We start from the raw sequence: 12,146 nt of genomic DNA on the forward strand, positions 1-12,146 counted from the left end.
AAGGGGTGAGAATCTTTTATTTCTTCTTGGCTGCCAGGACCATCCGAGGACCACCCGACTTTCGCTTGTAAGAAATGGCTTATAAGCCGTGACAATTTTTATCACGCGTTTTAACATTGAACTTAAGTCCACAAACTGAGACAACGTGGGCTGAACAAGTAATGCTTTATAAGATTCAAAGAAAACAAGCAACTATTTCACATCATTTTGAGCAGAATACATGAGCACACATAGATTAGGCAAGGAAAAAATTGTATTACTTTACAGCACGGCATTGAAATAATGGTTACAATGTGCAGCGCATCCATGGTTACAATATGCAGCGCATTATCTTCTTGACGGTAAACCTTCTGAAACCTACACGCTCATAACAATATATTTAACCGACAGCTGCTTTCTGACAACCAGGTAAGTCTCGCCTGAGCTGGGCATTCGAAGAGAAAGACCCATGGTTCCATAGGGGGCGTATCTGGTTCATGCACACATACAAGGTGTTTTTGTTTTATTCTTTACAGAACTTTACATATTTTACACAAAAAAAAGGGATATGGCAGGTATGTGGATGCTGTCTTTCGTTATATCTGTAGGGCTCGGTGGACAATAAATGGGTGAATAACCGTTGCAATGTTTAATAATTAACCAACATCTGTTAGTTAACTTGTTTATTAACGGCTTAATTGGCCATGGTGCAATTGCAGTTTTAAAATGAGTTATTATAAAAGGCAAATACAATTTCGACAATTCTCGAAAAGGCAACGAGGTTTGCAAAATTTATTGTAAAAGTTTGCCTTTCTTCGCTTGATTCAGAAACTGCGTTATGAAAAGAATACGTAGAATAGTGACTTAGTCGTCTTGATGTGTGGCGCCGGCGAGTCCACCGAAGACACGCTGTCGAGTTAGTGACGAGGGGACAGAAACAACCTGTGTCATTCTTCTACGCATCAATATAAGCACAACCGCATTCGCTCTTTGAGCGCGCGGTTTTTTAATTAAGCATAGAAAGGCAAATTTTAGCGATGAATATCTCAGGACAGAACGAGCAGCTTGGTAGAGATGATTAAGCTTGAGGAAGAAAACGAGAAGGGACGGACAAACAACAAAAACGAGCGCCTTGTTGCTTTCGCTCAAAGCTCGTGGTTTGTTCGCCAACTTTCTAAATTGGGTTGGCCTTTAATAATGGCTCCCTTCAAAGCTGCAATTGCAACATGGTCCATTAAACCGTTCATCAACCCTCTGCCTACCGCAAAAACAACAAAACAAAAAAAAAGATTTGGAAATACCGATTTTTTTTTATGTGCCCTATAATCTGTTTCACTTTGTGCTGTACCGCAGGAAAGGCTACAAGCGCGAGCTCCTTGCTCTGGGGCACATCTCGGCGGCACAAGCTCTCGTGCACCAAAGGCAGCTGCCAACGCTATGAGCTCGCGCTTCTAGCCTTCGCTGCGGTACAACATAAGGTGAAACGGAGTGTATAAAATCGGGGTACGACACGTGCACCGCTGAAAGTAAAAAAAGAAAAAAAGGCGGGATGCGCGATTTTTTTCCGGATAACTCGACTACAGCGCCGCCTCGAACTGTCAATACACGCGCCCTCACGAGCTCCCGTTGCCGAGCCGCTCTGGTCCCAACACTATCCAAGTACTCTAGTAGACTGTAGCCGTACAGCCCAGCACATCCGAGCTCAATTTCTCGAAGGATTACGTGCCATGTACATGGACTCTCTAGATTACACCTGCCAGATTCTTTTTAGTGTGATGGTTCATCATAACTGACAGAATGAAAACGGCTGAGAGGCATTTCAATGCTCACAACTCTATCGTGAGCTGGAGGCAGGGATAGTGAAAGTCTATTGGACCACGAGGCTTATAATAACGGTCGGGACAAATGACCGATCATACCCATTCTGTACGAGTTTAGACGCATGCTAAGTATCACAGTGAAATTGACTTTTTTCTTTGGAATATTTTTTATTATTGTTATATTATTGTTATCCAATATATATCTAAAAAGGACAAAAAATTACAAAGGGGCGAAGGCCTTGCCTTGTCCCTAGAGCGAGCAACAGTCTTCAGCGTCCTGTGCGCCTCGGGCGTGCGCGCACCACCAAAGCTCTGCAGAATGCCACAAAGGTGTGCAGATGCCGTGTCTTTGAGAGAGGCGCCCCGACGTTCTGATCCAATCAGTAACTTTAGCTACTGTCAAATAATAATCTTCTTTATTCTGACAATGCCTGCATAATTTCTGGCTTCCCCATGCTTTGGCGCCGGTGCGCCTGCTTCACATAATCACCGCCAGGGCTCGACTTCCCCATACAATAAACACGATGCTTGGTCGCTGCGCACTTCTACTACAGCACCGTACGTGATTCCAATACTTTCGGAACACATATTTCGTAGCATTTACGCTGCAACATATGTAGTTTCCAAAAGTAAATACATGGAGTGGGCGGTGGATATTGCCGCGAGCGCAGAGGATCAAGCGGGCACCGCGCCCATGGCCTAATCACTGGCGATAAGAAAACGATCGAGCGAGCTTTTGTGGAGCACTATCGGGAACTTTTTGGGCAAGGAGCACCAATAGGCGATGGTTTCGAAGACGAATTTTTATCGCTCATGCCTAGGCTATAGGATCGCGTTCGTGTAAGTTTGGAAGCACCGATTAGCGTTCGCGAGTTAGAAGCGGCCATTGACGAGCTAAGCGTGGGTAAGACACCCGGACCGGACGGTCTTGGCGCTCGTTTTTATAAAGCGTTTAAGAAGGACGCTGCAGAGGCCCTAAACGAAGTGCTGAATGAGGCGTACAATAAAAGTATTTTACCGCCGTCGTTTTTGAAATCGCATACGGTTCTCATTCCGAAATCTGATGACACCGTAAAACTTTTGTCCGTGTCATCCTTCCGACCCCTTTGCTTAACGAATGTAGACTACAGAATTTTCATGAAGGTCCTGGCTAGACGATTGCAAAATGTTATAAAAAGTCTCGTCGGGCCGCACCAGACATGCGGTATTAAAGGCCGCACAATTTTTACGAATATCTACGTTGCCAGGTGTGTCCTTGAATGCTTAGACACCTTTGAACGCCGAGTAGCAATGTTACAGCTAGACCTAGATAAGGCATTTGATCACGTGTCACATGAGGTTCTTTTTCGGATTTTAGAGCGTGGGAATGTATGTTCTGTAATTCTAGATGATTTAAAAATGGCATACGCCGGGTGTACGACATCGCTAATAGTCAACGAAAATCTGAGTGTCGGTGTGAACGTTAATTCTCCCGTAAGGCAAGGTTGTCCCCTGTCTCCCTTGCTTTTTGCGATCTATTTGGAGGGGTCCACTCAGTTCATTCCAAGATACTTCATCCCAGGACACTTCATTCCAGACACTTTATACCAAAGGTGTTTCATCTCAAGACGTTTGATCCCAAGATGTTTCATCCCATGAACATTACATGCCAGGATATTTCATACCTTAGAGTGGCTCTGCCACACTTCATCCCCGGATACGTCATCCCAGGAATGTTCATCCCGTTCACTTCATACCAAAGTCATTTCATCCCAAGATGTTTCATTCCAAGACGTTCCATGCCAGTGGCATTAAATACCAAGGCATTTCATACCAGAATAATTCGGGGCACCCACGAGTTGCTGAGCTCGAGCAAGAAGAAATCTCAAGGTCGCATTTCACCGGCTGCAGCACTTAAATGAACGTCACTTTGGGGCGTGCATAGGAGTGCCCACAGACAACTCGGTACTGGGCTTCAGCAAAAGTCGGGCCATTCCCACTTAGAGCCCTTTCTTCTCTTTTTGTATTCTTCCCTCTCATTCATTCACTTACTTCAATCCTTATTTGCAGTGCTGCTGCTATGGTCAGATTTACTAATGAAAGCTGTATACTGCAACAAACCGCAATACTGGGGATTGATGCCACTTGAAAACCGGCCGAAAGGTATCGTTCCAAGACAACATTCACCAGAAATATGAAAAATTAATACGTTTATTTTGCAATGACCCACCCATAAGAGCAAAACCTTAACAAGAGGCCAAAATTCGGGCTAATACGCTCTTCAGAGCACACAATTCTGGCTAATAAACTCAAGAATCGCTAAGTACATAGCACGAGCACGCATTGAGAAAGCTGTCTGCGTCTCTGTTGTTATAGTCATCCAGGATCCGGCATAGACGCTTGTTAGACTGCTCGTACTCCTTCTTCGTGTACAGCGGTGGCTCATGACCCACGTCCAGCTGGATGGCCATCGCGTTCACACGGACTTGTTCAGAGAGAAGCGCATCCAGCAACTTGAGTACTGTAGGATGGGATGCACCGATAGAATTTTGGAATACCCGGTGAAAGCTTTCAACGCTATTGTTGGTTCTGGGAAGGCTGACCTCTGTCACGCGCTTGCAATTCCACATAGGTATTGGGAACCTTGGGTCCTTGTGGGGTCGACCGACCCAGGTATTCTCAAAGTAGTCTAGGAACTCTTGGTGCTGTTCCGTGCGTCCAAACAAGTCCAGCAGCTGTCTTGCGAGCATGCGATATCTGTCGCAGACGTCGAAAACATCACAGAAGCACAGTGCTATGAATTTGTTCACGATGAGGTGGTAGCTGGAATCATCAATGAATCGCGTGTGCATGCCCAGCTCTTGAATTCGGCGCCAGATGCTTTGCGCGAAATGAAATAAGCATCCATGCACATCGACGTCAGGAATGCATTCCCGAAAAGCATTCTCTTCAGCCTTTTCGAAGTCCATCACTATTGTGTGCACCTGTCGTGGGCTTGAAGTGGCATCGTCAATAGCTTCAAGTAGCATGCGCGTTGCTTTTTTGTACGTCGCTTCGCGCTTGTTCGGCAAGAGACAGTATACAAGGGGAAGCACCCTGCCTTTGTAGAGGCCATGAACAACCCAAAGCTGGTAAAACATCTCTGGTGCTACTTTAAATGTGCCGTCACACAACTAGGTTTTGCAGGTGTTTAAACGGCACAGGTCCGTGTTACAGGCGAAAATCATTATTCTTTCCGAGTCACCACAGCCTGTGTCCCCTGCGAGAAATACTTCAGGTGACGCTGTTCTTGTCATGCGCAGGTGTTCAGGTACAATTAGGTCGTCGATTCGGTGGGGAACTTGAGCTGCGCCATGGGCTTCGCGTCGAACTCTGTTCACCTTCCTTTTCAGTGATGACAGCTTGGGGAGCTTCGCGATAGTCGCCGGTCTTGCCCCTTGTAGGCAGGCGGTGACGACGTTCCGAGGGGTGTCGTGGGAACGCTTGGCTGCAGTTTTGATCTCATCTTGTAAACGCGCCGCAGCGACATTTTCCGGACTCGGTAGATGGCAAGTATGGCCTTGTGTAACAGTGGTCGTCTCACCTGCAGTAACAGCTCGTCCCCGGCAACCCTCCTGGAATTTCTCGCATCTCCATGCCGTCTTCTCGTCGTTGGTCCTGTGCTTGGTGTACATGTAGCCTTCGAAGCAGAGCTTCGGCGATCCTCGACGAGAAGCCACAAAGGTAGCCATGTTCTATAAACAAACTCGATGACAATTAATAGAGAGTTTTAGAATAGGGGGCCCCAACGCTTTGGGTAACCCAAAGCTTTGGGGTACCCAACGCAGCGACACCTCACGCAGCGTGCTTATAGAATAGGGTTTATGACGACCCAACGCGGCACGCTCGCCTTTTTCGCATGCAGCGCCATTTTGGACAACGAACGAACTTCTTAACAGTGAAAAATTATTAAAACGCAAAACATTTCCGCCGAAACGACACTTTATTGTGGCTTGCGGTTCAAATAATAGGGAGGGTAACACTAGTTGGAACGGCACAGCAAGGCCCATCTTCCGACCGTCTCTGAATCAGAAGATTTACTTCTCTGGTCAACAAGAGAGTGCACGCCCTCAAATACCAGGCTATCATGTGAGGTGGGTGTAGCTTGGTAGGTGTAGCTTGCTGTTAGCTCATCCTGTAGCTGAAGCAGCATGACAGTTATAGAGAGTTTTATAATCGGGGGTCCCAAAGCTTTGGGGCCCCAAAGAAATAGGGGCTCAGCACTGCGCATGCGTAGAACCCAAACGCCGTTTCGGGTTTTGGGTTGGCTCGCGCCCCCAACGTGAAATTCGAGAAATAACGTGAGGTCCCCAATTGCTTGGGGCCGGGTTGTATATCGGCAAACATGGCGGCGCCCTTTTCACTCGCTTCGGTGCAAATTCGTCATGGTCGCTGCAGTATTAGCCAATTTCATTGCCAATGAATAGTGCAACCGGCTTTCGCTTTGCTTAATCTCGCTCAAGTCACAAAGAATGAGCGGTGGGATCGCCCCATTTTAAAGACCGTACCTGATTCTGGCCGTTCCTAAGCCTAAACATACGTCGTAACTGTTGACATGGTGACGTATTGCTACTCCGCGGCTAAAGGCTCGTTCACACAGACCCGTTTCTTTCTTTTTCTTTTTTTTTCACGTTAAGTTACGAAAAGTAACCGGGAAATCTGTCCTTCGTGTTAAACTCTGCCAGCAGCAGGTCGACCCGGTCGCGGATGGCCCGCGTGGGGAAATTTCTTTCGAATGCTTCGGGGACCCTTTCGGCCATTCAAATCCATCTCCTGGAATGGAATGAGTTAGTGGCATACACTTCGCGTAGCACATAAATGTCATCGTCGATCGAGAAGCGAACGCGCGCGGGAGCCTTCTCTTCCTCCATCCAAGGCCTCGAACGAGTCGAGGCCTTGGATCGGCCTCGACTCGTTCGCCCATCCCATATCGGGTGTAGCCGAAACAATCCAATCCGTAGCGCTCTAAGTTGGCGCTTGTTCTCGTAGTAACATAGAGAGTTGAGCTAGCTTGTACATAGAAGACAAACCTAAAACAGCGCACAAGTACAGGAGGAAGATAACAAAACACAGGAAGGGGCGCTTACTCCCAACTTTTGTATTGTGAAAGAAAGAGAAAGAGGAAGCTTCAGATATGAAGCCCACGTTGTTGTTTTTCTTTCTTCTTTTTTCTCATCTTTTTTTTCTTCGTGACCTTATAATGTCAGTTTTCTCCTTTTCTACTGCAACTTAGTAATTTATATGTTTTTATTCTTTCTTCTTTATACCTTGTTTGTGCGCGTGGGCTTCATGTCTGAAGCTTCCTTTTTCTCTTTCTTTCACAATATGTAAGTTGGGAGTCAGCGCTCTTTCCTGTGTTCTATTTTCTTCCTCCTTTGCTTGCGCGCTGTTTTAGGTATGGCTCGTTCTCGATATTTTTGGGAGTGCGCTTTGACCATATGCAGCCGAAGATTTTGGCCTTCAACTATGCCGAGACTGAGACGAACGCGAGCGCGCATACTCTGCGGGCAGTTGCACTATTTAGATCTGAGCTGGAGCGACTTTGAAGCCTTGAAATACTTGTTTTCAAGATGCAGGTATCGTGCCACCGAGTAGCAATACGTTGCCATATCAACGGTTACCGCGTATGTTTAGGCTTAGTAACGGCCAAAATCGGGGACGATCTTTAAAATGGGGTGAGCCCACCGCTCATTCTTTGTGATTTGAGCCAGATGAAGCAAAGCGAAAGCCGGTAGCACTATTCACTGGCATTTAAATGGGCTAATACTGCAGCGACCATGACGAATTTGCTCCGAAGCGAGCAGAAAGGGCGCCGCCATGTTTGCCGACGCAACCCGACCCCAAGCGCCAACCCAAAGCCCCAAACAGATTTTGGGTTCTGGGCATGCGCAGTGATGAGCCCCTATTTCTTTGGGGCCCCCAAGCTTTGGGGGCCCCTATTCTAAAACTCCCGGCTGGACTGTTCGACTGATGGAAGCTCTATGCCAAGTGCAGGACGGTCTTACGTGGCACGGGTGACAATAGAAGAAAGACGAAGTGCATGTGTCGGCTCCGCGCGTGCGAAGCCGATTTTATAACTTCTTCTTCTAGGCAGAACACTTTGTGGTATAAAATATCCAGGTATGAAATGTCCTTGGTATGAAGAGTCTTTGGATGAGACGTCTCGGGATAGAACGTTTCTGGTATGAAGTGTCCGGGATAAACAGTCCTGGGATGAACTGACCTGGGATGAAGTGAGTAGCCCTTGAATCGGCTGAACCGTGTGGACTATTCTGGTATCAAATGTCGTGGTATGAATTGTCCATGGGATGAACTGTCTTGGGGTGAAACATCCTGGGATGAAATGACTTTGGTAGGATGTGTCTGGGATGAACTGCCCTGGGATGAAGCGACTTGGGATGAAGTGTGGTAGAGCCCTATTTGGAGCCTTTTTGTTTGAGAAGAAACAACAGTGAAAACATACGTGGCTTCACGTTGCAGTCGCGCGAAGTGAAAGTTCTTTCGTGCGCAGACGATGTGGCTGTCTTTTGTGTTGACCGAGAGAGCGTGCGTGAAGCCGTTAGTGTTGCCTCCTCCTTTTGCAAAAATACGGGCAGTGTAATTAATTGGGGTAAATGTGCAGGCTTCTGGCACGGCAGCTAGGACACAAGGCCTCAAATCTTTCTGAATGTTCAGTGGACATCCTTGCCCATGAAATATCTTGGTGTGCCGCTCGAGCACTACAGTGATAGCAGCCAAATGTGGAACGAAGCGACGGAAAGAGTGAGAGAAAAGCGGAGAATTGGAAGGGTAGGGACTTGTCGATGTTTGCGTGTGCTACAGTATGTAGTTTATTTTTAGCAGCAAAAGCGTGGTATATACTGCAGGTTATCGCTATGTCGCGCCTCAGCGTACAAAAGTTGCACAGAGTTTTTGCAGTCTTTATCTGGGGTTCAGTCTGGGGAGCGTTCTACCCGTACAAATTTGTTTCGCGCTGTTCGAAGTGGTGCCCTGGGATTCTCCCACCTGCTTATTCGGCAGATTGTGTCTAGGTTTCTGTTTTTACGCGACCAGAATGATGTATTCTTGCGTACTGTGCTGCAGGTGCGATTACGAAATGCGTTGCCGGAATTTGTTGTTTCGTCCAGTAACAAGCTATTGTGCTCTAGTGTTCAAGGCTTTATGCGTGAAGTTGTTCTTTCATTTCAAAAGCTAAAGGAACGTTTTTTTTTTTTTAAATTACCTCAGTTCAGTCACTCGGAAAAGACTGTATAAAGATTTAGTAATGTTTTGTTACCAGTACCCCTGTACAGGTCACTGTACTGCGAGGGCGATGGGCAGGATGTTAAAAAAAAGTTAAGAAAATGCCAGTCAAGCCATCCGTGAAGTCTTTTTTCTTTAAATTGCATAGTGGCGTTCTGCCAGTCAAGCCTTGGCTGAAGGAAAAAGACCTTTTTGTACCGTGGTCCATAAATTGCATCCTATGTAAAAAACCTGAGTCGATTGACACGCCCTCAGAGAATGTTGGGACGCCGTGTTCCACTGGGACGTTCTTCAGCGTACCTTGAAGAAAGACCTTCCTCTAACTGCACAAGGCATCCTTTTTTACCTGCCGAGAACGAGAACGGTGTCCCTTATGACATGTTCATGCTTCTCGGCCTCCATAGTCTATGGAAGACAAGAATGAGTGTACGCCATGCGGATGTTAATGCGCGCCCCGCAAAAGAAAATGTTATAGAAAGTGTAGCATATATCCGGGAAGTCTATCGAGCAATGTCACAACCTCCTGGTTGGTTGCTAATTCTGAATGACGTAGTGTGTCTGAAAAGATTTTAACGCAATTCTGTTTGCCACAAAGTGGCTGACTTGTTTCCTTTTTTTTTTAATGAAGCGATCTAAAGGTTCCGCCTCCATGCTTGTGACGTTAGTAGGGTATATGAAATCAAGCTTTCATATCCAAGATGCAAAGAAAAACGTTATAAAATCGCTCTAGCCCACCAAGTATATTCTCCATTAGATTTATGTGCAATCTCAATGAGCACCCGTTTTAACGCCGGTTGATTTGCCTCCTCAACACCCCACAGACGTATCAGGTATACCGATATATCAGTAGTTAAAACATGTCAGTATATTAAGTGTAGAAGTTATGCACCTTATGATGACATGGAATTCGATAGTAATTGTAAGCATCAAATGAAACTTTGCAGACCAAGGCAAAAAAAAAGAGTGCTTAAAGTCGATGAAAAATACGAACACAAGGCATTGTCAAGTAGTGGCGGTCGCGTAACGCGATTCCAAGATGGCTGCGCCCATGCAACGGAAAATGGGAATAACTATATTTGTGGACACCGCGCACGTCGTTAGTCGCGCTTATAGCAGCCTGTCGCGGGTCCGGTTTCCCATGTTTTGCTATTGGAGGCATCCTTGCTTTAAGGTCGTTCTATTAATCACCCACGTCTTGTAGAACCAGGAAATTGCAATACGCGTGGTGCTTTTATACATATTCATCAGTGACTTTTATACATATTCATCAGTGACAGGCCGTGACGGCGGCATTAAATCCTTTTCTTTGCAAACGGCACCCGGCGGAGCTACTGTCTGGGACGTACCAGCGAACTTCCGGTTCACAGAAAGAATTACCAAATCCCATTAACACCGATATTTGAAGCAAAATTAAACATTCAAGCAACGAGTTTACAGCTGAACGCCAATCAAACCAAGAAGCCTGAGATATGTTCAACATTTTGGTTATTCTTGTGATCCGACAGTTTTTCTCCAAGACGTTATAATGTACAGCCAAATGTAATCGCTAAGTTACCAAAATTGTTGCCCGTGTAGCATTTCTCTCTCTTAGCACTCTAGACACAAGCAAGCTCGACAGGCTTGCAAAAACGTAGCTTCCGGATGTCGCTTGCGAAGCAAGCAGCAGTTTATAGTTGGAAAAATGAAAAAGGTATATAATGCTTAATAAACGCGTTTAAGCGGACAAATCTTTGGCGCAGTGCTCAGGCCAGCGTCCGCCAAGGCAGGAGCAGACGCTCCGAGCTGAAAGAGCGCGCGCCCAGGTGCCATGAAAACAAAGCACTTCTTCGTTTTGTTTGTTTATTTATTTAAGTTATGCCCTCAGGGCCCGTCTGCTCGAAGCCGGTCAACTTTAACCGCGGTTAAAAGTTAACCGCCCTTCCCTACTAGGTACCTACAAGTACCTAGCCAAGTTTGACGAGGGTTGGATGAGTGATAGCTCCGTGTTTTATTATGGGGTGGTAGCTGGTGTCACCTACTGGCTATAGCGAATATACGTGGCTTCCGTGGAAAGGTTCCCAAATGGGGACCCCCCGAAAAATGAGCGCTGCCTGGTTTTCGCGATGCAGCGCGGCATACATTTGAGCTTAAGAAACAATTGTTATTGCTCGTGATACAAATAATCGCCAAGGTAAAACTAAATCAACCCTTGTTTGGAAATTTTCTAAATATTTGGTTGTATGAAGTGAAGGAAAGCCTCGTTGAAATTTCATTCCGAGTTCGAAAGAGGACGACGAAGTTCAGTCCTAGAAACGATGAGAAAGAAGTGAGCAGTGAAAGGCGGGCGGTGCACCGGCAGCATGGTTGGCCAGCATGTAACAACTGTATATAACACCGTCATAAATTGAAAAACCTGTGACTCGGCTTTACTGAAAATTGACCTATAAGGAGTATTCACTGGGCGCCATATTTGTGGGTGCTGTTTAGATCGCATGCTCAGAACGAACTCACATTACTAGGTTGCTAAGACCGGCAATCTTGATGGTGTGGAATGCACGTTGCAAAAGAACTGTGAAGCTCGCCATGAGCACGCGCTCAGCAGTCGCGCACACGGATATGGGCGCCATTGAAAACTCCCTATTAGTAAATTACCCGAACATCGAGAAGAACGCTGGAAGTGTAATTCTACGATCCGCGCGCGCTGGCCTTCCACTTGTAAAACATTTGAAGTAAATAATCATAATAAATCTTTGACGAACGCACGTGCGCGGCAAATTTAGTTTTAGGCTTTTTGCTTCAGAACAGTTATTACTGCAGACGCCAGCAGGTTGCTGCGCGTGTAACTACACTCGTAGCAAGCACTTCGGTGCTTTTGAAATTTAGCAAAAGGTCTATAAGAACGCTCTCTGCTTTTGTGTGGTATCAACACCCGGCCGATTGAGTCAAGGCAAGCCACTTCCAAAGACGTTGCCATGCCGACAACTATCGCGTTCATTTAGGCTTAGGAATGGCCAGAGTCGAAAGTCAATCTAAAAAATGCGGCGAGGTCATTGCTCATGTTTTGCGTTTTAAGTGAGGTAAGGAAACGCGAAAACCTCCTCCACCATT

At 46.3% G+C, this 12,146-nt stretch overlaps 1 protein-coding gene across 1 annotated transcript; it reads right to left on the bottom strand.

Annotated features, from left to right (window-relative positions):
* Window positions 1-4,087: 4,087 nt before the first annotated feature.
* LOC120843169 lies at window positions 4,088-4,918 on the bottom strand. Its single transcript, XM_042286335.1, has one exon. The coding sequence runs from the start codon at window positions 4,916-4,918 to the stop codon at window positions 4,088-4,090; it is 831 nt and encodes a 276-aa protein (XP_042142269.1).
* Window positions 4,919-12,146: the final 7,228 nt, after the last annotated feature.

This window comes from Ixodes scapularis, unplaced genomic scaffold (assembly GCF_016920785.2).
Source record: "Ixodes scapularis isolate PalLabHiFi unplaced genomic scaffold, ASM1692078v2 PGA_scaffold7__128_contigs__length_106722199, whole genome shotgun sequence".
Lineage (NCBI taxonomy): Eukaryota > Metazoa > Arthropoda > Arachnida > Ixodida > Ixodidae > Ixodes > Ixodes scapularis.

Excerpts from the sequence above, each read along its gene's own strand:
- LOC120843169 (XM_042286335.1), bottom strand. The coding sequence starts at position 4,918 with ATGTTTTACCAGCTTTGGGTTGTTCATGGCCTCTACAAAGGCAGGGTG.